At 48.7% G+C, this 26,919-nt stretch overlaps 1 protein-coding gene across 15 annotated transcripts in view; it reads left to right on the forward strand.

Annotated features, from left to right (window-relative positions):
• Positions 1–26,919, forward strand: part of Nav2 (neuron navigator 2) — a 621,718-nt gene that overhangs the window by 410,331 nt on the left and 184,468 nt on the right. For 12 of the 15 annotated variants that reach the window (XR_005974653.1, XM_041656370.1, XM_041656355.1 and 9 more), the window contains exons 4-6: positions 10,493–10,565; positions 18,709–18,976; positions 23,136–23,204. Coding sequence is in view for 14 of the 15 variants with exons in the window: in XM_041656370.1 (XP_041512304.1) it covers positions 10,493–10,565; positions 18,709–18,976; positions 23,136–23,204 (410 nt within the window). In the remaining variant the exon portion in view is untranslated. The remainder of the gene's footprint in view (positions 1–10,492; positions 10,566–18,708; positions 18,977–23,135; positions 23,205–26,919) is intronic. The other 3 variants (XM_041656314.1, XM_041656308.1, XM_041656319.1) reach the window with 1 other exon arrangement.

Below are 26,919 nucleotides of genomic sequence, written 5' to 3' on the forward strand. Positions count from 1 at the left end.
GAACCCATTTCACAAGTTCCTGAGGAATGATGGCTTTTATCTAACCACCAGAAATTGTCCAGGTTGAGCTCATTTCTGGTATATTTGGACTGCCTTTTGGGCTTGGAGAATTTGAGTTTCCTTTGGACCTTACAGCCCAGGGGTCTACTTTCCTCTGCCTCTTTAATGATGAGATTTCAAGGGCCTGGCACAGTGTCTAGCTTCTTCTGGTTTCTGGAATTGAACTCAAGTCTTCATGCTTACAAATCAGACCTTTTACCAACTGAGCCATATCCCTTATCCCTTGATCTGTCTTTATGTATTACGTTTAACTCTTCTTAGGAGAAGACAAGGACTTTGGGGGATTTGGTTCTCATTTTCAGATTCTACTAATTGCTCTGTTTATTAGATGGTGTAGAATAGACTATTTCACCATCACCCAGCAGTTTATCTTGTCTTTGGAGTGGACATAGGGAGTAGACGGGATGCTGTCTTCTCAGTACTTTGAAAAAGAGGGGACAACACATGAAATGGTTAATATTCATGTTTTGTTTTCGTAATAAGCATGAATTTTTAACAGCAAGTGGAAGTTTTATTTGGTTCAACTGGATGCTTGCACAAAGCTATAAATAGTAACAGATTAGCATTCTATGACAAGCCAAACACTGTCACTGTTTCCGCACAGGTGCACCAGGGATCATGTAGCCTTGGGAAACTCAAGGCTGTCCTGCAGTGGAGACCTTCCATGTCCAGTGTATTTTCCTTATTCAGTGACCGCAACATGTCTCTGACATGCTGGGTCTTCCAGTAAGCAGGGTTAAGAACTGTTTCAATTATTAACACTATTTAAATTATGTTTGTTCTCATAGTTTCTGACTGAGTGGCATGTGTCCTTAATCATACGGTAGAGTTTAGAAGTGCTGGCCAGACCTAATTTCTTGGTATGGGGCATCTTGCCTGTGACTTGCAAAATTCCCAACTCTAAGCTAGTGATTAGCAGTGGTATAAAAATCAAATCCAACCCCTCAGCTATACCTGCAAACAGCTTTTGGTATAAAATGTAGGTGTGCCCTCTCATTGCTTTGTTATTCTGGCTTGTTGTAGCCTGCGGTACAGGATCATAAGCGTGCAAAACTACAAGAAGACTCAGGGACTGATGAGCTTGTGACTAGCTCTAAGTGTGTTAAGTTGACTCATACACTGTTGTGACTGAGTTTACGGAGTGTCTGTTTACTTGGAAGCCTGGTGCATGCCCAGTAGGTTGGCTGTTCCCTGAGGAAAGACAGCATTGTTGCTTGTCACTGTGCCGTCTGCATCTAGGCTAGGGCCTAGAAGAGAGCAGATGGTTAGCTGCTGCTTCTTAAGGACCCCGTGAGACCTCTGGGTTCTAGTTACTTCCCCAACAAGATTCTTCTGCTAGTGTCCGCTGTCCTGTGCTTCCTCATGTTTGAAGAACTGGAAGTCATGATTTTCCGGTTAAAATTACTGTCTGGGTTTGTTCCTTCTCCCTGAGTAAAGCCAAACATCTCTGCAAAATACTAATTTTTAAATGTCAATTTGCTCTACTGAATTAGCTTTTCCATTGCCGTAACAAATTCCTGAGATGATCAGCTTCCAAAGAGAAAAGTTTCACTTGGGCGCGCTGGTTTGGAGCTTTTACTCCGCATCTGATTTACCCTGTTGCTTCTGGGTCTCCAGCAAGGCAGCAGGGCATCATGGTGGGGAAGTGTGGAACAGAGCTAAGCCCTCCTCCCTTCAAGGTTACCATAAAGTAAAAAAGACTTGGAAAGGCAGCATCCACCTGGCCCCTTTAGCATAGCCCCCTCCTCAGTTTCTAGACCACCCACAAGGCCCTATATTGAATGGCACCACATACCAATAGCTCTGGCTGGGGTGTGAAGCCTTCAGCTCATTTCAATGACATTTCAGATCCAAACTCTAACAGTCATTCACATTGTATACGATTCCCATCTTTGACTTAATTGGCCCATCTGTCGATCACTGCTCCTGCTGTGTCTTTGATTCTCAGGGATTTGCTTGTCTTAACAGCTGAAAGTTTGTGCCTTTGACAGACAACTCCCTGTTTCTGCATCCTCCAGCCCCTGGTAACCCACAGCCTGTGTGAGATTCGCCAGGATGGCCCCTCTGTTTGTATTCTGCTCCTCACTTGGAGTTCTTGACTTTTCAGAGTGCCAGCAGTATTATAGTTAGCTTCAGCTGTCAATTTGACACAAACCTAAAGTCACTTGGAATCTCAGCTAAAAGACTGAACAGACCTTGCTGGCCTGTGGCCCTGTGCCCTGTCTGTGAGGCATTTTGACCCCTAATTGATGGCAGGAGGGCCCCGCCCACTGTGGGTGGTGCTGTCTCCTGGCAGGTGGATCTGGGATGCAGTCTAAATGAAGCAGGCAGTCTACTTCAAGTCCTGCCTTGCCTCCCTTCGTGATGGACTGTAACCAAATAAATCCTTTCCTCCCCAAGTTGCTGTTGGTCAGTGTTCAGTCACAGCAACAGAAAGCCAACAAGAACGGGGACGGAACGGGAGCAGGGGAAGGAAGGACTGTGCTCTGACTGAATGCCCCTCAGAGCATGGTTGTGCTGTGTGAGGGTCCCCATCACTACTGATGGCTTGTGTCTGCTTACAGTGCCACCGTCTGTAAAAGCAGGCAGAGCTCAGCTCTGGGGATCCACTCTGGGAGTCTCCAGAGTGAAGATTGGTTTTAGCACCTTTGTCAGGCTCAATTTGTTTCAAGGGAAGATTTGGAAAGTTGGAAAACCCTAGGAAAATGAACTAGTCTAGCAATTGGAGACACAATGGAAAAAGATAGTCACTGGAGGAATTTGAGAGGCTTGGTTTCAGTGTCTCCCCGTCTAGGATTTTCATATCCATATGGACTTACCCATTTGCTAAAACATCAGAGAGACTCCTATAAAGTTTCCTCTCTTTTTCTTTCCCCCCAAGGAATTCTTGACAGCATCTTGGAAAGTTAAAGTTATAAATATTATAAACGGTATGGTAGATAATGTTGCCAAGTCGCAAGAAAGAGCTGGGCAAGGCAACAGAACAGGAAGGAACACAGGCGGACATGGAGCCGTGCGCCACACCCGGCCCATTCCCACTTTCTCAGGCTTTCCAGTTTCGAGCCCACTGTAATAGATAAGCTCTCTCTGGCTCTGAAGCAGCTTCCATACCTGATGACAGTGGCTGGGGCCTGAGAGTAGAGCTTAAGTTGACTTTTTTTTAGGTTAATAAATTAGCTGGGCATGGTGATTTATGCCTATAATCCAACATGCACACACACACACTATTAATCAGTTAGAAATAAAAAAGACTCTAAAAAGAAAGAAAACAAAACAACAATAACAACTAAAAAAGGGACAAGTAGGGACTGGAGAGATGGCTCAGTAGTTAAGAGCACTGGCTATTCTTTCAGAGGACCCAGGTTCAGTTCCCAACACCCACATGATAGCTCACAACTGTCTATAATTTTGGTTCCAGGGCACCTGACACCCTCGTGCAGGTAAAACACCAATGCACGTAAATCTAAAAAAAAGGGGGGGGGTCACTTGTTTGTGACAGATGATTGTGCATCTTTAATAAACCTGGGCTTTCAGTTTTCATATACGGTGCATTGATTGTCCTGATTACAAGCTATCCATCTCAGATATGAATGTTTCCTCGAGTCCGGCTACTCTGCCTAGTGTTGATTCTTGTCAGCTTCTCTGGGATAGAAGACCAGAACTGTCCCTCCCATCTGTCCATGGCTTTGTGTACATTAACATCCTGAGATGCAGAATGACAAACCCTCCAGGCAGGCAGCAGCCGGCTGATCTGCAAGTCAGGCCCAGATGCTCCCTGTGTTTTTCTGTCTAGGAAATGATGGACAACCAAGGTGTGGTGTGAGCCCTCACTTCTGAAGCCTCCTTCTAAAATAAAAGACTCTGTGTGAGCTCTTCTGGGGTTACACTGACATACGTGGGGGAAACGAAGCGCGGCTGGCAGAACAGGCGCTTGGCGCGTCCCCTTACATGTACAAGAAAGACAGCGCCTAGGGGCCCAGTGTTTAGGAGGACATGTCCTGGAGTATATATAGTTTGTCTTTTTTTTTTTTGAGTAGTCTTCTTCTTTTATTTAGGTATCTTTATAAACAGGCATAGAAATGTCCCTTGCCTTGCGTGTCTTGGGTCCTTGGGAACCCTGAGAAAGAATAAGAAGACAGATATACAAATGCACACACACACACAGGAAGGCAGAAGTTTGGAGGGCTGTGCGCCTGCTCATAAAGTGTCACTGAATTGTGTATCATGTACAGTGTATGGAGGAGGGGTGAGCAGTCTCAGGCTGCAAACATCCCTGAGAAGAAAGCTGCAGTTGCTATTCATACACACTGATCAGTCAAGTGTAAGCGCTTGGACTTGGGCAGGGAGGCTTGGCCTTTCTGAGCCTGATCCATATGAGGACTGGCTTCCTCAGCATCCCATGAGTCTGCAGCCTGAGTCCTTAGCATGGTCATTCCCATGTCAACAGATGCACATCCACTCAAGATTTGGCTCCCTCGGAGCTTTCTCTGCTCCCTACAGAAATGAGGACAGGTTATCAGAGGAGCATGGTAACCTTTAGGTAGGAAACATTCCTTTAACCTGAAATCAGACAGATGTTGAAGGCTACTTCTGTGCCTCCGCGTCTGTCTTCTAGTCTATAATCCCTAGAACTTCATGTGGAGGCTACGGCTGGAGCCATACTCAACACTGAATAGCCCATCCCCAGGCTCTGCTAGGAAGGGTGTGGCTGCAGTTGCCTTGGTGATGGAAAGGTCCTGCCTTCCTTCCTTCCCCACCTCTGCCTCTTCCTTGGCCTTAACACACTTTCCCCTTCATCCCTTCAGTCAGCGAGTGTGAAGTTCCAACCGTGTAGTGATCCCTCTCAGGGCTGCGTCAGTAAATTACTCCGTGTGTGTGTGTGTGTGTGTGTGTGTGTATGTGTGTGTGTGTGTGTGAATGCAGGCGTCATGTGCCACAATGCATGTATGGAGAGCACAGCTGTGAGGAACTGGTCTCCTTCCACTGTGGGATCCAGAGCTGAAACTCAAGTCATCAAACTGTATTGTAGAGGCACCCTTATCTGCTGAGCCATCTTGGCAGTCAAGTGATGGCTAATTTTGATGGCAAGTAGCACCATCAGGAATGAAGAGCACTCTCTCTCCTCTGTCTCTCTCCCTCTCTGTCTCTGTCTCTCTCATGCACACAAGAAACCATTTGAGCTGATGCATAAATTTTAGACGTCACACGGCTTTCTGAGTAACAGAATTTGCATGTTCAAACCTAGCCTCGCCCAGGGCCTGAGTATCTTGTGATTTTTTTTTTTTTAATAATAACATGATGTGGCCTGGCTTGACCCTGATGCAGTAGCCCCTTGCCCTCTTCTGAAGTGGAGAGCACCAAGGGGCACAGTGAGAAGCTTGTGTGGACTTGGTATGGCCAAGGCCCCATTCTGCCAAGCTCCAGAAGAGGCAGACATCTTTGCTTGCGTTTGGCATTTTCGTGCGCTTTGCGCTCAGCTCTGCTGGTATTCGGAGAACGACGTTGCCATGGCAATTGCTACAACAGATGGTATTTGATCACTGTCTAAGCTACGGAGGAGACAGACAGCAGTACTTCCTCTGAGGCTTGCATGTTTGTTAGCCGGAGACCCAGGCAGGCCTTGGTCAGAACTGAAATAGGAGCTTTTTCACTTGTTTTTCACTGCATACCCCAGGCTGTCCTGGAACTTGCTTCATAGACCAGGCTAGCCTTGAACTCACAGATACGTTCTTGCTTCTGCCTCTTTGAGTACTGGTCTACAGGATAGACTTCTGAGTATGGAGACAGACTAACACACGCAGCCGTGGAAGCTGTCCTGTCAGGTTGGAGGTGATGACAGACGGTGAGAAAGGCCTGCTCAGGGTGGAGGCTGCAGCACATTTGGCTCCAAACAGTGGGATTCTGGGGAAGGCATCCTGGCCTTCACCTGTTCCTTTATCCTGCCCCATTCTTTAGATATTCACCTTCCATGTCTAGGCCGCATGATGGCTTCTCTGTTGGGCTTCCAAACCCAGCTGATGCTGCCCACCAGAGCAAGCTCTTGACCCATCTCTATGGCAACAATTACAAAAGCCTTCTCACCCAGCCCCAGCCCCCACAGGCAATCCTGGAATGTCAGACTTCACACAGATTTGTTTTCTTTCAGCTAATTTTGGAAAGCAGTTTATATTGGCCGCACCGTGCTAATGAATAGTTCTGGTCCTATTTACATACTTTACTTGTTAAGAGTCTCCTCTCCCTCCTTCCTCTGCTCACCCTGGGTATCTGGATCACACATGAGCCTCTCTAGAGACGGCATGAGGGCATCTTCGCCCTGTAATGAGCGCTGAGATGCTGCCGGGGTGGGGCAGTGGCTTGCAGGCAGCCGCGGAGCTGGGTGCGTCACCCGTGCTGTATCTGGAGGAAAACCTTAAGGTAACTTGTAATCACGAGAGGACCGGGATCAAAGCGGTAGGCTCTGCTTCTGATCTCATTCCAAATGAAGCCGGCGGTTACAATCCAGGCCTGATCCCTGCCTGCTCCCCAGCCTCACTGTGTTCCTGGGGTGCAGATGAAAAGAGTGAGGGTCCCAGCCCCCTTGTCAGGAGTGATTTCTAGCCCCAGAAGAACGTGATTAGAGAGTGGATTTGTGACTCGAGGAATTTTTTTTCTTAACTGCTCTTGTGCAGAGTTCAGGGCATCGAGGACAGTTTCAGTGTACTTGTGGGCTTGTGGGTGACCTTTACACCGTGGCCCAGTTTTTAATTTTTTTTTATCAGACGTTTTCTGGGAGTGCAGTTCACCCTTCTGAATGTTGTCCCTTGGGTTTTCTTTGTGCCCTAATGCTTCCTGCTCACCTAAGGGAAGAAGTTTCATATGCTTCCCCAATTCATGTGCTTTGGGGGAAGCCAGGGTGGGCGTGGAATGGTTCTGGACCCCCAAGAGGGAAGGTTGTGTGAGTGCAGGTCCCTGAGCCAGACAAGAGGGTTTCCTGGGTGCAGACCCCATCCCTTTCATTGAGCTGGGTGATCCTGGTCCAAAGCCTGGCCTTGGTTTCCTTGTCTCACTTTCCCCGTCATGTGGCCCTGACTAAAACCGGTGGCATCCAGAGACTGGAGCCCAGCGATCAACAGGCGCAAGCGAGGCTGACTGGCTGAGGACTCTCGGCCTCAGCACTGTTGGCGTTCTGACTGGGACTGGGTAACCCTGCCCCAGAGAGGGCAGTCCTGTCATTGGCCTCAGCCTAGTAACTAGATGGCTGTTGACACCCCACCTGCATTATGGCAGCCCCAAAATGTCGCCCATACAGCAATGTCTTCTGCTCTACCCTTTCTCCCCACCCAATGAAGGAATGGGGATGAAACCATGAAATTCTATGAAAGAATGATAGACCTTCAAAACACTAAGGAGAGAATGCCTATTTATAATGGTGGCCTACGTAGACTTAGTCGTTCTTCTCATAGACTTAATGCTATAAGGAATTCCGGCAGATAGCCGATTGACATGTGGTAAGGCTAGCTTCCCCAGAAGAGCCAGCCGTGTGCTGCACATGATGTGTGTGCATGTGCATGTGTGTGCGCTGAGTGTTCTGTAGATGTGAGGAGTACCTGTGTTGCCTGATCCTCGGAGAGAGAGCTCCGAGGAAGTGCAGTGTTGTAGAGTGAGTGCTTTCCTAAAGTACCCCCCGCCTTCCCGTAGTTCCACATTGTTATCCTAGTACCGAAGTGTTTAGCCTTATTACATGACTTTTTCTAGCATAAGCATTAACTGTACCACTTTTAATTTTTTGCATTAGCAAAAATTCAGTGGAAAACAGCTTTTCCCTTTCTGTTTCCCCACTCGGATATAATTACCTAAGCGTCTCTCATCAGCCTCATGCAAGATAAAGATCTTGTACTAAAGGAGTAGTAGTATAGAAAAAGGCGTGGAAGTGTGCTGGTGCACAGTACTTCTATTTGGTTTTTAAGATTTATTTTTATTTTATATGTATGACTATCGACCTGCATGTACACATGTACACCACATGTGTTCCTGCTGTCGACACAAGCAAGAAGAGGCCGCCAGATCTCTTGGAGCCAGAGTTTCTGACAGTTGTGAGCTGCCATGTAGGTGCTGAGAACCGAACTCGGGTTCTCTGGAAGAGCAGCCAGTGCTCCTAACCACTGCTCCATCTCTCCGGTTCTTGGGAGTCTTTTAAGGCAGGAGCTCATCTAGTCCAGGTAGGCCTTCAGCCTCCAGTTCTCCTGCCTCTTCCTCCCAGGCACTTGGATTATAGGAGTGTGTCATAATACTCAACAAATTCCATACTTCCGTTGTGGTTCCAAAGAAATTGTGGCTTGAGCAGGAGGAGGCTGTATGTACGTGCAGGAACCAGCCACCCCAAAGACTGGGGCAGAAGGCTTGTTTAAGGGGTTTGAGTTTATCCTGGGCCACATAGTGAGAGCCTCTCTTTAAATAAATACGTGTGTATGTGAAAAAAAAAATATATATATATATATATATATATATATATATCTGAGTATGTAGCAGTGCTTCTTTGTGGGTCCGCAGCCTCCCATTAAGTGTTTTGCTGTACAGATATCAGAAACAAGTCTTCACAGGTGGTATTTTCTCTGATGAGTATGATTTTCTCTTACAAGCAGGATTTTGTAATAGGGTAAAGCAGTTTTGGGAAATGTAATTCTTATTGTACCCTTTCTAGCATAAGCATTAACTGTACCACTTTTAATTTTTTGCATTAGCAAAAATTCAGTGGAAAACAGCTTTTCCCATACTTACAAATGGGAGCAGATTGCTCCCCCACACCATGTGCCAGGATAAGGCAGTGGTTTCTTCCTTTCCCCTCCCCTCCAAGATGGTAGGACATGGTGACCTCAGTAGAGTGCCTGGGAGAGCCTTCAGGGCTGGCTGGATGTCCGGAAGGAGAGGGAACCTGAGTTTTTTGTTTTGTTTAGTTTTAAAGTTCCTGGAGAGAGTGTCTTCAAGCTGGGGTCTGTGTGGGCTCTTCTAAGATGTCACAGTGTCAGTCAGGTGTCCCAGGGCCTATTACGTAGCTAAATAGCGAGAGCCACCATCACTTTGAGACCATGATAAAAGAAAGCCTGGGATGTGTTGGACATTCTGATATACACCAGGAATCCAAGGCCTCAGGAGGTGGATGAAGCTCTGCCAATGGGTGGAGGAGGAAAGGACTGGAAGAGTGGCCACAAACACAGAGCCGAGCTGTCTTCAGATTAGAGATATTGAGAGAAAACACTCCAGCTGGCTGTGGCTGTGGGCCCGCCTATCAAGACCTTGCCTGGGAATGGGGAGAAGGGCAATGTGTTGGTTGTGAAAGGCAGTCCTTCGTTCGTTTAGAATAAACTCCGCAGCGGAGTAGATATTTGTTTGAGTGTACACAAACCTTGAAGGTGTCTGGGAAATCTTGTTTCAGGAGTTAGTGCAAATTCTTTTTTTTTTTTTTTGGTTTGGTTTGGTTTTTTGAGGGAGGGTTTCTTTGTGTTACCTTGACTGTTCTGGAACTCACTGTGTAGACCAGGCTGGCCTTGAACTCACAAAGAATCACCTGCCTCTGTCTCCCGAGTGCTGGGATTAAAGTCTGGCCTCACAACTGCCAGACTTTTTTTTTTTTTTCTGTAGTGCAAATTTTATGAAGTTTAGAGATAGCTAGATCTGGTCAGAAGGGGTTTCTTTTACTTTTGGTCACCAGAGACAGTCATTGAGCCAGACTATTCTTCTTTAAAACAAAAAGCAATTAGCCCTGACAGCTGAAGTCAAATCAGACCTTTGGGAATGGCCTGATTGCTTTTTGTTCAAGGCCTGTCATCCATGTGCCTTTGGCCTTGGTATCAACACTAGCACACAGGGGCAGTCTCCCAGATCCTGACCGGTGGCTCTGTCCTTGTCACCGAGAGGACAAAGGACGGCAGTACCCCCAGAGGTCATGGGTCTCTGTGGTCACCTGCAGCGCCTGTTAGGCTGAGAATTTTGTGGGCAAACACTGATTCCTGCTGAAACTGCCACCCACCACTTGGACACTTGGCCGCCTACATCTTTTCTGACTGGGACTTTTCCCAGCAGCTGGAGGGCGGGTAGGTCTAGGGTGGCTCCATCAATTCCATCCCCACCTCTGTGTTACTGGCAACTGCTCCAGTTCTGAAGCTCACACTGTGGGGACATTGATCAAGATGAGAGATCTCATTCCACCCTGGTTATTTCTGGCATCTGAAAGCAATCCAAGGCCTCGACTTCTGGCACACCGTGCGGTGGGGATATTAAGTAACCGCTTCCTGTGAGTACAGACACCGCTTTGAGGGTCCTAACCTTCTCCATTTATCTCATTGGCCGTTGTGAGTGCATTCTGCTTGCTGTTAGTTCCTAATGAGCGTGTCTGGAGATAGCTGAATGTGTATTCAATGTGTCCTGTGTTTTTTTTGTTTTTCCTCCCTTCTAGATTGAAAACATAGATGCCTGCTTGAATTTCCTGGCAGCTAAGGGAATCAACACCCAGGGGCTGTCTGCAGAAGGTGAGTCAGAGCCCACGCCTTTCCATCATTATTAATGCCCACCTGTTACCTAACAAGTACTTTCTGCAGTCAAGACCAGGGGTGCTGGTGGGCTGTCCTGGTTGGGTGCCCTTTCAGGCAGAGTTGAGGATGTTCACTTTCTGACAGCTCACAGATCAGTCCAAGAATTCGGCCCGGTGTGCACGCCACGGCTGCATGCCACAGAGGGTGTGGGAGGAAAGGAGCTTGCTGCTCCAGTTGGAGAAATGCCTGCTTGGGCAACACCATTTCCCACTCCTGTAGCACAGCAGCAGGTTCTCCACCAGGCGTTATGTGTGGGAAAGAGAACGTGCAAGCACAGGACAAAGTTCAACCAGGGGAGCCGATTAGCCTTTAGTGGTAGCGCCTTGACCTTGCTCTTGAGAACGGAGAGAGCGAGGTTTGTGAACACGCGGCCACATTTTAACCTCCTGATTAGCTTTTAATTAACCTGGATTTGGTGGCTAATTAGTACCAATAGTGTCTGCTAGAGGTTTGTTGTCGGGTGGGGTCATGGTTTGGAGTGGGCTGGCCGGGATTATCTGCCTCCTCGGGCAGCACCTCCACCTGGAATCGCCCTCGGTCTCTGTCTCCCTCCCTCCTCCCCTTCCCCCTGTTTGTAAACACAGGCAGCTGCCAGCTCTGAAGCTGCCATAGGCCAGGCATCTTCCCAACCTCATTAGGCTGCATCTGCCTCCGGTTTTCCCCGGAACAGGTAGAGCAGTTGGGGCGTTCCAATTGCTCCTCCTAGCATAGCAGGAGTGTGCGCTGAAAAGATGTAGGGGAGCATTGGCCCTGGGAGTTGGGGTGGGGCTGAGGGGAGCAGTGAGGCCGGAGTCCACAAATGGAGCAGGTAAGTTTGCAGACCCTGTCGGTTCTCCATGGGACTATGTCTTGTCTCTGCCAAGAGGTGAAAGATTGGATCTTCTGGCTGTGTTTTTGAGCCGTTGTCTTCTCCATGTTGGAGGTGGGGGGCCTCCATGGCTTCTGGGCATAGTGTGCCTCTGCATGGACTGTGTCAGAAAGGGGTTGGCATTCCCATTTTGCTAAGCCTGGCCTTGGGCAGGCATGGCCACCCTGTTCCATGAGTCTCGGGAGTAACTTGGCCAAGCTTAGTCTCCGGACTTACAGAAGGATTCCTAGAGGATTGCCCTGCCTGGGTGTTTGTTGGCCTCATCTCTGTGGACTTTGTGTTCATTGCTGAGACCTACAGGGTTCAGCAGCAGACTGAAATTCAGAGAACAGGATCGTCCCCTGTGCTATTCTTGTGCTGACCAGTAGGTGGCAGAACATGTTCCTCTTAGTGTCTGGGAATGGTGTGGGCTTCTGTCCTCCCAGGAGAGCATCTGCAGGGACTTCTACAGAGTTGTGCTCTACAGTGACATGCTGACCATGCAGTCTCGCCTCCTCCCTTAGACCTGGAGGTGATCCCTGGCCACTTACCGGCTGTCTATTGTCTGTCTTGTCTGTCTGCTTCGGTTTTTTGGGACTCGTGGTTTACTGATGGAGAAACTGGCTGAGAGCTGTTCTGAGTGGGGCTGGAGACATGGCTCAGGGGGTGAAGTTCTGCTTTGTGTGAGCTTGAAGACATGAGCTGGAGCTCACAGAACCCATATATAAAACTGGCCATGGCATCCCATCCATGCCTGGAAATGTAGTACTTAGTGTTGAGAAAGATAGAGGATGGTGACAGCAGGATCCCTGGGGTTCTCTGACCAGATAGCCAATCAGTAAGCTTCAGGCCCAGTGATGATGAGAGGCCCAGGTAGCCAATCAGTAAGCTTCAGATCCAGTGATGATGGGAGGCTCTGTCTCAAAAAACAAGATGAAGAGAGATGGAAGAAGTCACCAGAGGTTGATCTGTGGCCTCTACACTGGCTTCTACATCTGTGGCTTTCCCACCATGCATCTGGACACACACGTGTGCACACAGAAATACACACCACATGCACACAGGTGCATATACCCAGAGAGATTGTAAATGACATCTCTGGTAGGTGCCTCTTCACCCTGGAAAAGCCAGAGACACAACCCTGTCTCTGAGAAGGCCCCCAGGCTGCCCAAGCAGGGCATCAGCCTCTGTTAGCTGCATTGGACACCACTTCCTCAGGCGCAGCTCCTTATTGTCATAAGCAACTTGCAGACCCAGGCACCCGGTGAATACCCAGGGTGCCCAGCCATCAATGAAATATACCTCATTCTTGACCTCTGCTTCTCCACCACATGAAAGGATGGATGGACTCGGGGCCAGGAAGAACAAAGCCCAGGTATCCTCAGAAAGGCCACCCCCATCCCTGGGACAGGTTGTCAGATATGACAGGTGGAGTCTGGAAGGAGGACGGGGCAGGGCAGATCTTGAACATCACCCCGGGGCAGGGCAAGCTTAAACTGGCAGACTCTGGCACATCTCCAAGAGCAAAGAGATGGGCCCGAGCCTCAAGGGTACCGAGAGTGCAGGAGGCGTGGGCCGGATACCCACTCAGACCAGCAACATCTCTGTGGACTATCGCTGCAGCCACTGCCCCAGGCACCTGCCGTCTGGGCCTGCAACAAAGGCTCAGTATGGCTCTCTAAGGGCGGGTTGGGGCAGGCCTGCACTACCGCAGCACGGCAGGACAGGTGCACAGGGCCCGCCCATTCCTGTGCCAGCTGTAATCACTGGGAAAGGGTGGGGATGCACCTGGGGCTTTCCAGCTGCCAGCGTGCCGCCTCTGAGGAGGTGCCTCAGGCTCTCGATTAGCTTCAAAAGGAAAACAAAAAACATTAAAGCTGCCTTATTTTTTAAACATTATGATGCCTTTCTGACATTACAGGTGACCATAAACAGGGACAGAAGCAAGTGGGAGGCCCGGGACTCAGCAATCACAGGCGTTCGGCTAGGTGACTCCTGAAGGAGCGTGTACTTTTGAAGTGACATCATTGCCAACCTGCCCCTCCTCTTATCTTGGGTGGGGCTGCAGGAAGTCTCTCTGGACCCTAGGGGTGCAGGGAACAGGTGGAGTGTGTCTGTTCACCAGCATCCGCACATCATCGAGTGTGGCACCGAGTGGCAGCTTCTGTCCCCACGGGTCTCCATGGGTTCTGCTTCTGTGCTTTAGTCTCGCCTTCCCCACCAAGAGTACCATTGCTGGGACACAGGGTCACCAGAATGCATGGTTGAGGGGTCCAAGGCGGTCATGCAGCCAGCTCGTCTGCCAGAGCAATGCCACAGACCCACAGGGCAGACAGGACTTAGATGAGAGTCTCACGGTTGCCCTCTGCAGTAGCCTCCCCCTTATGCTTTGACTCAGAGGTTCAAGGTCATCTTTGGTTATACTGAGATCAAGGCCAGACTGGGCTACAGGAAACCTTGTCTCAAAAAACAAAACGAAACACAACCAACCTTTGGCTTAGCCATCATACCTGTCATCCGCTTGTAATATCTCTGTGTCTGAGCATATTAGTACAAGCCAGTGGGAACAAAGGGGTCAGGCAGAAACCAGCGAAGGTATGTGTCTTGACAGTAGTGACCGTCACTAGAACTGGAGGGTCTGTGCCATTTGCCCTTCCATTTGAAGGAGGGTGGCCCAAGAAAAGAAAGCAAGTACTTACTTGCCCATGGTCTCCATGGGCCAGGGGCATCACTCTGGGTGTTCCTGTTTTTAACCTGGGTGAGAAATCTAGGTGGACTTGCCTGATCACATGCAGAATGAGGCTCCCTTCTTGGGAAATGTCAGCATTCCTGTGGGCTTAGGGGTATTGTTTCTAGGCTTCCTCTGTGGAGCTGGCTCGCCAGACAAATACCATTTGGAAATGTGGGCAGAGCACAAGTCTAGCTATTTGGGTTGCTGTCTGTTGCAGACCACCCATGGGTTGGCCTGTGTGGCTTTTAGAGCTTTCAACTCTGTTGCATTCTTTGTGATACGAAAACAAAATCCGACATTTCATCGACTGTGGAGCAGATAAGCAAAATATGGTATGCCCAAATAGTGATGTACTATGCAGCACCGTAAAGCCCGTGTCTGTTCTACTGTGGTTGGATAAAGCCTTATGCTAAGGGCTGGTGGTGTAGCCCAGTGGTAGAAGGCTGGGCTAGCTTGTGTGGGGCCCTAGATTCAACCCCCAGCACTATAAAAAGAAAGCTAGAAAAACAACAACGGCAAAACATATGCTAAGTAAAAGAAGCCAAATGCAAATGACTACAAATTGTATGATTTACATGAAATGTCTCGAAAAGGTCAATCTACAGCAGCAACAGATTCATGGGTGTATAGGAGGTTCAGAACTTACTGCCACTGAGCGCAAGCAGTTGCATCAATGGAAATGTTCTAATATTAGAGCTGATTAAATTCACTAGCAATCATTGAATCGCATACTTAACTCTATGTGTACAAGGTGTGTAATACCTCGGTTTATTTGAAGAACCAGAAAGAAAGCCACCGTTGAACCCTGTCCACTGTGAGATGACCTGTGATGATCTTTTTTGTGTGGCCCTCAGAGAAAGCTGGGCGAGCACACTCCTCTCAGGCTTCCTTTGGGTAGAAAGAGCCACGAGAGGCGGCTGAAGTGACTGCAGGAGGACGGCCTGTGTTTTCTGAGCTCAGAGGTGTGCTACAGCAGGTGTTGGTGTGCTCAGTTTCTCTTCCACTCTCTTCACACCTCACACCTTCCCCAGGGGAACGTGCATGGAGAGGTCCCCACTGTGTGAGAGAAGGGATGGGGTCTCCGAGGCTTACGACACAAAGCCTTTGAGTCATGAACTGCAGAGATTCAACCCCGCAGGGTTGGCTTCTGAGTCCATCATCTTTATAATAAAAATGCCAAGAGTGTGGTGTTTGCTGGAGCAGTACCATGATTTCCGGCAGCTGGAAACGCTTTAGGGGAAAGGGAAGCACTTATGAGCAGCAAATGACTTGATGGCCACCGTACGTAGGGAATGGACATGCTCCCTACTGCAGCAGGCAGATTCTGAGCCCTTGGACATGCTGAGGCTTTTGAAATTTTATTTTATTTTTAGTTTTTCTCGTTTCCCCTTCTTTGCTTTTCTTGTGTGATTTATTTTTTTTTTAAAGTGTTAAGGAATGTTGGACATACCAAGAGAATGAAGAATACTCATGCCCACCAGCTACCTTAATAAATAAAATATTATCTGGTCTGTTTTTAAATTCACCCCATGTGATGGGCATGCAAGGAAGCCAAGTCACACAGCGTTAGGAAGCCCAGCCCTTGAGCTAGAAAAAGCCTGGATTCAAGTTCCACCTCCAGGCTTATTGGAGATGTCCCAATGCCTTTCTGAGCTTTAGTTTCCCCTTAAGTAACAGCGGGGGTGACAGTACCCCCGTGCCAGGGTCAGAATGATGGACACCGTGCACTTCTGACTAGCTGGGGATACACACTAGGCAATCATAACACTTGCTGATCACAAACTACACCATCCTGATAACTGGGCATGGCACAAAAATAGATTTTATGTAGTCATCTCCAAGAACAGCTGCTATCTCTCTAATGACTTCATGTTTCAAGAGGAATTTGTCCGCTTGCCGCGAGCTCCTTCATAGGTACTCATCTGAATGTCGACATGGGGTTGACTCCTGAGTTTTGTCCCTCACTCAGGTCTTTGTTCACCAGATGACCAAAGGTGTTTTTGTTTCAGTTGTTGGCTTCAGTTTCCCCGTGACTGAGGTCACTGAGTCACCCTCCCCTCCCCCAGACTCAAGTCTGTGATGCTCATGTACTTTATAAGAACATCTGGGGACCTTTGGTTTTTCCTGGACCGGGGAAGAAAGCAGCTGAAGGACTGAAGCTGAGCTACACAGTTAGGGATTGTATCTTCATCTCTGGCACCTTCTCTGCTGTCTGCATTGTAAGGGATAGTTCCTAAGCAATGGCCGGGCATCCCAATTGGACTAGGCGAGCCCTAACTTTCAGCTGTCGTTGTGGCATAATTAAGAGCCCCATGTATCAATATCATAGTTTGGCTTAGCAGGTAAAAGGGTTGGCCATCAAAGTACCTGGGGCCTACATGATGGGAGGTGAGCACTGACTTTCCCAAGTTGCGCTCTGACTTCCATGGGTCTGCCATGGCCTCCCCTTCCTCCTTGTGCACTCAAAGCAACATGCAGATTAAAAATAAATTATAGTAAAGAGGCATCTCAGTGGCTGAAAGCACTGACTCCTCTTGCAAGGGACCTGGATTCAGTTAACAGTAACTCCAGTTCCAGGGGATCCAACACCCACTTCTGCAGGCAAAAGGCCCAGAGGCTTTGAGTCTTACAACATGAAAACACACATATAAAAATACAGTGCACAGACATTGATGCAAGCAAGATACTCATAGAATAAGCCTTTAATAACTAAAGCTTCGGGAAAGTCATCACCAAGAGAGGCATCACCAGTACAGCATGAAGCTGGAGCTGTTTGGCCATTTGAGGGGGATTCTGGGACTGTGGTCTTCCTGCAACACAAAGAGTGGTGGAGAGCATCGTTGTTCACGGTGAATCTTGGTGCAGATGCCCTCGTTGGCTCTGTGAGGACAGCTCTGTGTGACGGGGCTGGCTTTGGAAGTATTATTGCCTTTCCTCGAAGGCCGGAGAGATGATGCGACTTGCACAGTTTGAGCGTGGTAGGCTGGAGTCTGCAGGTGCAGGCTTTGTAAAATGTGTGTTTCCCCTGGCAGCCTTCACAGAACCTGCCAGCCTCCAAAGTGTGGCAGGAAGACCAGATTCCAGAAGTGTGTGGTGTCGGTTCCTTCACAGCCTGGAGAAAGGGATGCTTCAGCAAAACAAAGGCTTTGTCCCAGTCTAACTTGGGGAGGGGTTACCCAACAGGCACAAAGCCCTGGATGACTGCCCTGCCTTCTTTGCAGGGAACAGGGCTTCTCCTGAAGGCATACATTACTTTCCTTCGCACATTCTTCTCTGCACTGGACCTCAGAGGAAGCCCTGTGCCTTCCTGGGCAGGTTTTCTCAGCCAGGACTCAGCCAGAGGCCTGCACTCCCCATGAAGGCATGGCTGCTGCCTCCCACCTCTCTCACACAAAGTCCCCAAAACCTCCCTGGCCTTGCTTTGGGCTAGCTCTCTCACTCACCAGCTAGCAGGAGGTCATGGGGAATATCACCTCTCTGCGTTTCCTTCTCTTGATATCTCTCTTCCACACTCCCTTGGGGTCAATGTAGCCTCTGGCCATTGGCAGCTGGTGTTAAAAATGCGACATAAAAGTATGGATGCTTCTGTATGGAATAAATATTTTATTCCTTGCCACAGCTCTTTATGCATGCCTTTAGGCAAATGAATTTTAATATCTGAAAAGTACTGTCTGGAGTTTAAAGTACTCACTCTGTTCAAATTTATATTAATATAGGAAGTAGTTCACATGAATCCACCTAGGAACTGTTTCTTATGCTCTTGACCCATACTCAACCTGAATTAGAGTTACAGATTCAAAGGACAAGAGTTGAGCCGTGAATTTAAAAGGAAGATGACTGGGTAAAGGAGAGAGGATTTGGCGTCAGTGATGGCCACTTGGCATGCTCTGTATGGCTGGAGGCTCAGAATGTGAACTTGGCACATCAAGCTAGATCATAGTGTCTCTGCTAGCGCCAGAGAGCCGTCCGGATCCAGAGCCTTGCCCAGATCACAGGCTCAGTCTTGAGGAGGACGCTCATTCCTTCACTGATACTCTTACTGAGAAGTTCCTTCTGGCCCTTGCCAGCCAGCCAGTTCTGACTTGCCTGGTCCATCTACTGCAACCCCATGGGAGACTTAAACTAATTTCTTTGTGGTTTAGGAGTGTTCTTAGTGGACCTCCAGGAGTTGAACTCAGGTGGGGCTGAAGAAGCCCATTGAATGCAGGAAGAAGCTTTATTTTCCTTCAACTGTCTGTGCAAAGGCATTCTCCCCGAGCTGTTCTAAAACTACAATACATATTAATCAGGGAACTTAAGTTTTATTTATAAAAACAACAAGCAGATTGATTGTGCTAAGTCATTTCCAGTTCAGACAGGGAGGGCATCTTGCCTACAAAATTAGGTTTCCCTAAAAACGTTTAAAATTTCATGGTAGTGTCAACCATGCAGTCAATTTGACAAGGTTTGCTCTTTCCCGCTTTTGTGCCTCTGGTGACAAAACTCTCTCTATTGTCTTGCAGAGATCAGGAATGGGAACCTCAAGGCCATTCTAGGCCTCTTCTTCAGCCTCTCCCGATACAAGCAGCAGCAGCAACAACAACAGCCCCAGAAACAGCCCCTGTCATCATCCCCTCTGCCACCTGCCGGGACTCAGGTGGCCGGAGCGCCATCCCAGTGCCAGGCTGGCATTCCTCAGCAACAGGGGCTGGCCATTCCCCAAGCCTCGTGCCAGCCTCTCCAGCCAGCTTCACATCCGCAGGCAAAAACACAAGCGGAAATGCAGTCCAGGTGGGCTCCGTGTGGGGATGGATGGTGCTGCTTATCTTCAGGTGTCCTTCACCCTGGCTGGGTAGGGTAGCCTGTGTGGTCAGTGGTTTTCATTTGTGAGGAACTAGCATGGCCTTCAGATAGATACAATAAGGCTTCCCTATGCTAGGCGGAGATGTGTGCTCTTACAGGTCAGAATGGCCAGCAGCCAGTGCTATTACCTACCCTTATCAAAACTGGCCTGCAATACATTCACACACGTGCACACACACACACACACACACACACACACACACACACACACGCTTATGGATACAAGCCAAGTGTTCAGAGTCAGGTGAAAGGTCATTAAAGGTCATTTCACTTAGTGGATGCAAAAGTTCTATGCTAACACATGACCCTCCTTTGCCACAGAAGTAGAGGCGATGCCTAAGAAAAAGTGGCAGGTGGCAATAGCAGAAGAGACAGCTGCCTTACCAAGGGGAGCAAGCCGTATTCTGTTGAGACCAGTGACCACAAATGTGCCTGGATCCTGTTGAACTTAGACAGTGGGAGCAGGTCCATCCCGTTCCCTGCAGGGTAGGGGCCACTGCAGAGAGGGACCCTTGCCTGCTATTCACACTGGCCACACAAGGGAGCAAAGTGGAGTTTAGAGTAGTTATCTTCTGTGCTTCAGTGAGAATAGGCGTGCAAATTCCTAAGCCATTCTGTAAAAGATCACCCACAAGCTTTAGTGGCAGAGGAAAACAAAACAAAAAACCAAGAAACTGGTGGGTTAGGTTAGTAACTGAAAAGCCTTTGACTTAGGAGAAAGTCCTGCAGTTACAACTGTTTTCTTTTACTCTGCCAGTCTTTAGTTGTAAAGCCAGTAGCCCTGATTTGACTGGTTGCTTGATATCATTGAATGTGTGCTGAAAAACTGTATGCCCCAAAGCACCAGTCCAGGAGGCTTCTTGATCTCCTCGGACCTTTTAACACCTGCTAACCACAAACCAAGCCCAGAGCTGCCTGTCCCCTAGCTCCCTTGGAGTCACAGCTGTGTTTCCCCGTGAAAAGTGCAGTTTCCCAACTGGCAGGTTATTACAGCCAGGAGTTATGGGTCTAATGTAAATGAGACCCCCTAATTAATTATCTAATTATCCAACTGGTGTTATGGAAATTTGTGAAATAGGAGAGTCGTGTAGACTAGCAATGAGAGAGGAGTGGGGAGACAGTTAAGTAACCAGGCACTGTGCTCTTTTCTGGAGGGATGCCTGACTGGGAACTGTCCCCTGGCTGGAGGCTTTCTGGTGGCCCTCGGCAATTTGTTTGATGAGTACATCACTCCCACACTGCCTTCTTTCTGCACAGGCTCATTCCCCGAGATGCTCACTAGAACTACAGAGCAGGGAAAGGTTCTGTGGGGAAAGTGGAGAGAGTATCACAGTTGACCTGTTAGCACTGTCTTTGCATGTCTGCTCAGGACCCTGGATCTGCCAGTATGCGCTCCTTTATCTGCTTAGTGCAAAACCTTCTATGTGCCAGGCACTGTTAGTCATTCGGGAGTCAGAGATGAGTGACAGCCACAGTGCCTTCTCTCCGTATGTTGTTGGAGGAGGCTGCACAGCAAGCATATGACCAGGGAGGAAGATGGGAGAAGCAGTGTGCCTGCAGGAAGATGATAGGACTCAGGGTTGATAGTTCATGTTGGCTTGATGGGGAGGCCCCTCCAAGGACATGGCACTTAGTGGAGAGATGAATGAAAAGAAGCCAGCCGTGCAAACCTCAACCGCGGAGATCTGGCAGAGGGAGCAGCTCGTGTGGAGGCTCTGTGGTGGGAGCAAGCTTGGCAGGGCAGAATGAGGAGAGATGGAGCTGGAAGGTTGCTTGCAAGCAGAGAAGGCAGCAGCACCCTTCCTCATGGGGGACAGTTGCGTAGTGACGTGGCACCAAAGTCAGGCTGAAAGGGAGGAGTTTGGACTCGGTTCTAAGGTACCAGGAGTCTCAGGGTTTAATTGGATTTACATTTTTTAAAAAAAAATCTCTTTGGTAAATGAGCTTGTGAGGGAGCAAGAGTAAGATGAAGGACTTTGCAGTCTAGGCGACGTGAGTGACTTGGAACATGATGGTCTGAAGCAGGTGGAGAGGGACCCTGAAGTGTATGTTGGAGGCTGAGCCAAGAGGCCTACAAACAGATTCACTGTCCAGAGCAGGGGAAAAGAGGAGAAAGTCCAAACAGTAAAGACAGATTTGTAGGTTGTAAGGAAAGCAAAACGCCATAATGCCACTGCTTTCCGTTTCTACACAGTGGTGGCATGGATTCGGATTTGAGTGCTTAGGTCCTCATCCACCACTCCCCATACCACCAGACTTGATTACTTCTGCATGTAGGTAATCTCATCTGCCGTGCATTGCTGCTTTCCATTTGTGCTTTCAAAGGAATCTTGCCAAACTCTAGACATAGGATATCCCACACTAACGCTCTGGCTATGGACTTCAGGATGAAAAAAATTACATCACCGATTGGCTTCCACTGTGTTACTAGCCCCACATTCTATCTTTGGTAGCCACAGCCCCAAAGAGTAACCGTTTGGACCCCTGGTTATTAGTGTCAGGTGCTGGTGGGAGCCCTCTAGATGCCAGTCTGCTCTGGTGTTTTGTTAGAACTCTTCAAGATGCAAACATGCCCGTTAAGAAAACATCTAGGTTCAACATGTCCCGTGATAACAAACACCAAATTCCGCAGCTCTCTAGGAAGCTCACCAATACTCCTCAAGTACATCTGAGACATTGGCGTGAGGATGTCAGAGCAGCCACGGAGTGCCTCATCACTCCCCAGTCGCATCATGACTGGGTGCTTGATCCATAGCTCATAACAAGAAGTTTCCTACAGTATAGAATCTCGGGAAAGAGCACATTTCCTAAGCCTTACTCTTTCTATGTGTGTCTGCCTTGAATACAATCCATAGTCCATTATTTAGGAAACATCCAAAAGTTGCTGGGTTTCCTTTTTCTCACCACAGGCTCACTTTCCAAGAACAGTTGCTCACCACAGGTTCTCCTGGGAATATAGCCCAGGAAAAATGGATGTCGGAATGATAATGGTAACTGCTTCAGGCTAGGAGACAGCTCTGTGGTAGAGCACTTGCCATCCCTGGTACCCTAACCTTCATCTAAGGAGACATAAGAAAGATGAACAACACAAAATAACTCTAAATTGTTCTTGATTAAATATGACCTAGAGAGACCCTGTCTTGGCGGGGGAGGGGAAGGAGAGAGAGCCTTGGTGTGCACACATTTATGGGGCCTTTGCCTTTACATCCAGCGAACAAACTTTTCAAATAAAAATACATCAGTGCTTTAGAAAGTTGCTTTATGCATTATAAATGCTTCCTACTCCAAGCGTTGCACTGCTGTAAGGAGCTGTGAAGACAGAAAAGAAGAGCTGCGACAGGAGGATTGCCACAAGTTCTAGGCCAACCCAAAATTTCTAGTGAGAGTGATTCTAAGACCAGCCTTGGCTTCAATGTGAGACCCTGTGGCAGAAAAATCAAATCAAAGAAACACAAAGTATAAAGAAAACGTGTAGTTGAGTGAAGGCAGAGAAGATATTTACTATGGTATGGAAGGAGGGGCACATCACCAATGTCCTGAGACAAATCTTTTCTTTTACAGTCATAGAGATTAAACCTAGGGCCTTACACGTATTGGGCAAGTACTCTGTTACTGGGCCATATCCCCAGCTTTATTTTTTTTCTTTTTATTTTAAAATAAGGTCTTACTGAATTGCCAAGGCTTGCCTTTGAACTCACTCTGTAGCCCAGGCAGATCTTGAACATGCCATCTGTGGTGGTTTGTACCATTTTAGATGGTTATAGACTTACTCTCGGAAACCGGGAGCCCCAGTAAGCCTCTATCAGTTGTCTTGGTCATGGTGTCTCTTTAGAGTAATAAAAAAGTAACAAAGACACTCTCCATCCTCCTGCCTCAGCCTCCTGAGTAGCTGAGATGGCAAGTCTAGGTTTTAGATAATCTTGACTGTAATTTCTTCACATTGTAAATGTATCAAGTCTCTGAAGTGAGGCCTAGGGGACACAGTGTGTTTAGTGAACCATAAACAGAGGACCAGCCCAGGTACCTTCCTCTCGGTGTGTCGAAAGGGTCTTCTCTCCTCACTCATCTTTTCCTTCCTGCCCTGCAGTGCATCATCCAAGGACTCATCTCAAAGCAAAATCATCCGCTTCACTCTGGGTCAGAAAAAGATCTCTAGGTTAGCAGTCCTCTGTGTCCTACAAAGCATGGTTTCCTCCCAGCCCACTCTTCCTGTTTCCTCCTCGCTGGCTGAGTTCCCTTTGGATTCCCTTTCCTGCTCTTTGTCTCCGGTTACCTAAACCCAAACATGCTTTGGCTAATGATTCTGCTTGGGGAGTTCCAAAAGTGCCCTTGGTTGGGAATGTGTTTATGTGTGTAAGAGGAGCGTGGAGCGTGTGTGTGTGTGTGTGTGTGTGTGTGTGTGTGTGTGACTGGTTCCATCTGGATGCTTCTCACTGTATTGATTTCACCTCATTACCAGGATCCCATTCATAGGAGGAGGTGAGTTTCTAGGTAGTTATATAGCGATTTTACAATGAATGGCATTTGCTCCCTGCTTCATCCCGGCCCTAATCTGCATCTCCTTTCTGTGTGTTGTGCTTTGGCTATGGTCATTGTTGCTCTATTACTAACTGGAGGGGTAGGTTTCGTTGTGAGCTACCATCTGAAATGTGAATTCAGAACTGAAGGCTGTCATGTTCTGTCTTTGTTTCTGGATTCCCCTGCCCACCCTGGGGAAGTTGCCTTAGTTTCTTGGAAAAACAAAACAAAACAAAACAAACTAATCTGCAGGCATCCTCTCCTGAACCCTGTGATGCATGCTTGGGTGTGTGAAAACCAGGTACATTGTGACATCTACAGACTTATTTCATCCTTACAGCCTCCAGGAGGTAACGAGGTAGGTCATGTTAATAGCCCAATTTGCAGTCATAGAAACTGAAAGTTGACAAGTAGGATCCCAAGCCCCCAGGCTACACGGAAGATGGAAGAGAACCCAGGTTGTTTTGCCCCAGAACCCTTAGGCCAAGCTGCCCTTTTTTCCTCTTACATTCTGTGTGGTTGTTGACCCTTCTCTGTCAAACCTTCAGCCTTGTCCTTCACACCGCGCCTGTGGCCCCTGCGAGAAGCCCTGGGATGACCCGTGCCATATTTATTTCCCAAGGAACTGTGTCCTGAAGGTGAAGGAAAGCCACCCCTTCGTTTCATCCCTGTGTACTTAGATCTGTGACCAGCTGCCAGTTGTCCCCTCTGCTAGGCTGTAGGAAACTTCTATAATCAGTTTCTTTTTCTGGAGATCTGGTGTGGAGCAAGACCCAACCCGAGAGCAACCAACCCAGTGAGGGAGAAACTGCATGACACCATGCTTCCGTACACCGTGTATGCATGTTATCCGGGCGACAGCTTCCCCCTATGAAGAAGAGGAGACTGCAGCAGGAGCGGATGGATGCCTCTCTTCCAGCAGGCTCATTCCACTGAATCAACCGCCATGTCATGGGAACACATGTACATGTGAAAGGAAAGGAGAGCCTGGAGGAACCTGTGTCTTCCCACAAAGCCCAGGGCTCTGCCCCAAGAGATAACAGGAGCTGACCGGGAAGCTGTGTAACTGGAAACACATGCCTGCCCCTCAGCGGCACAGACACTGGAAGGAGTCAGCAGGGAGAGCAGAAGAGCTGAAGACGAGGGTGCAGCTACAAAGGCTGAGTCTGCCAGGAACAGAGCTCCCAGCTTTTCCCTCAGTCAAGGCTTGGCTTCCTTTCGAGTGGTTACATCCCTCATCAAGAGAGTTTGGAGTGTATTTTTTTTCTCTGCTGAGGCTGTACTTCTGGACTCTCCTCTTCCCAGCTACCCCGAGTATCATTATCAGGACTGTGGCTTATTAAGCCCCAGTAAGGACAGCAGAAATCTCTGGTTGGCAGGAGAGGCACCCCCCACTCTTCTAACCTGCCCAGAACTCTGGAGACAGGTCCCTTGTTGATGTGTAAATGCTGCTGGGATTCCTGCCAGGACCAAGGATCTTGATGGAGACCAGAGATGTTCGGCAGAACAAGAAGCTCGCCCTTGAATGTGAACCTCAAGCATCTCTGCTGACTACTGTGTCCTCCCTCCCTGACATCACCGGTAGAATCACAGGCATTTACTGTGCATTGCCTGCTGGAAGCGACACAAAGGTTTAGCCACCTCTTAGCATTACCTGGGTAAATGATTTCATCTCTAGGCACAGGTCCTATGTCCACCTTGCTTCACTCACCGTGTCCTGAGGATTTTGTAAAAGGCTCTCACGGTTTTGGAGTATCATCGGTACACAGTCAGTTGCAGATGCATGGGTGACGTTGGTCTTTGGGCTGAGCTAGGTAAGGCAGCCAGGATGAGCGGATTCCTGCATGGCCGTCTTGGGGAGTGGAATCAAATTAGTGGGATAGTCAGTCCTTCGCCTAGCTGCTGAAAAGCAGATGCTGTGGAAATGAGAGATTTAGCATTTAATCATCTTGTCTGGCAGGAAAGCATCTCCGATCCTGGGCTCCCCACCCCCAGCATGTGCTCACAAGCTGCCATGCTTCCTGGGAGGGGCACCCCTCTGCTCCCGGCCTTTGAAGTGGGGTTGGGAGGGAAGAACTGCCCTCTTCCATCAGCACGTATAGCACATGGAGTGGAGGCACGGGGGCTCGGTTGTAGGGTCTGTGCCAGGAATAAGTTCAGTCCCCTGCTTGGCTCTGCACACTTTGGAGAAATTGACCACCGCTCTCACAACAGACCCGTCTCCCACCTTCTCACCACACTTCCCTTATTATTATTTTTTAAAACACCATGTGTGTCTGGGAAAACCCATCTGTACCTTCTGTCTGTTTGGAGCTGGATAGGAAATGACCATCCCAAGTGAAGTTCTTCTTGTCGGGCTGCAGGCAACTCTTGGTGCCATGAGCAGCATAGGGCCCATCTGCCCGCCTGCCTCCCACTGCCTTGCATGGGGCAGAGTGGTGGGCAGCATCGGCCATACCACCTGCAGCTGTCCCTACAGGTCAGACCCAGCTCTTCAGCAAGGCAGGATTCTGATGTGACTGACAGCACATGCTTCCGGGCTGGGGTTGACCCAAGTTCCCTTGATACCCATGGATGTTAGCAGTAATGAACTGCTTAGCCAGAGGCCACAAGCCTGCATGAGGCCAGGGATGGGTCTGTCACTGGGAAACTCAACATACTCTTTTTTTTAGCTCCAACTCTGCCCTTGGTCTCCTTAATTAGTGCATCAGCCCTAATATGTCATGGTAGTATGACATGGTAGCTCTTCCTAGTATGACCCACAAGATCCTCCCTCTGGGCCTGGTCACTTCTCCTGGCTGCTTTCCTCCTCTCTGTCCCTCAAGAACCAGCCCATTCCAGCTCTGTCCGCCACCCCCCCCCTTTTTTTTTAAGTGTGCTTTGAGATGGGGTCTCACTTTGTAGCTCAGGCTGGTGTTGAATCTTCCTGCCTCAGCTCACCAGTGCAGGGCTATAGGTAGGAGCCACCATGTTTAGCTCTACTTTGGTGGCCGTCCGTTGTACTGCAAACAAGGCAGATGTTCTTCCCGTGAGCCATCCCTTAGGCCTCCTCAGACCTCACTGCCTTGCCGTGGCTGACCTTGAACATACTCTAATCCATACAGCCCTGAGTTTAGACTCTTCCTGCCTCAGCTTCCTGAGTACCTAGAATTACAGGCATGAGCCACCGTGCCAAGCTTGCCCTCTCTGCTTTCTGCAAGCGCTGACCACCTGTGGCATGCTTTCCCTTCTGGGCCTCTGCTCACATTCCCCTTCCACACCCCATATCTGGCCCTTGCTTTGGGGTCTCCCGTTTAGACCCCCTCTGACTTTGAAAGTCATCCCTTCCTTTCTCTGAATGGCCTCTGCACTTT

This window comes from Microtus oregoni, unplaced genomic scaffold (genome assembly GCF_018167655.1).
Source record: "Microtus oregoni isolate MIOR12 unplaced genomic scaffold, Mior012 000000F_ref0000247, whole genome shotgun sequence".
Taxonomy (NCBI): Eukaryota; Metazoa; Chordata; class Mammalia; order Rodentia; family Cricetidae; genus Microtus; species Microtus oregoni.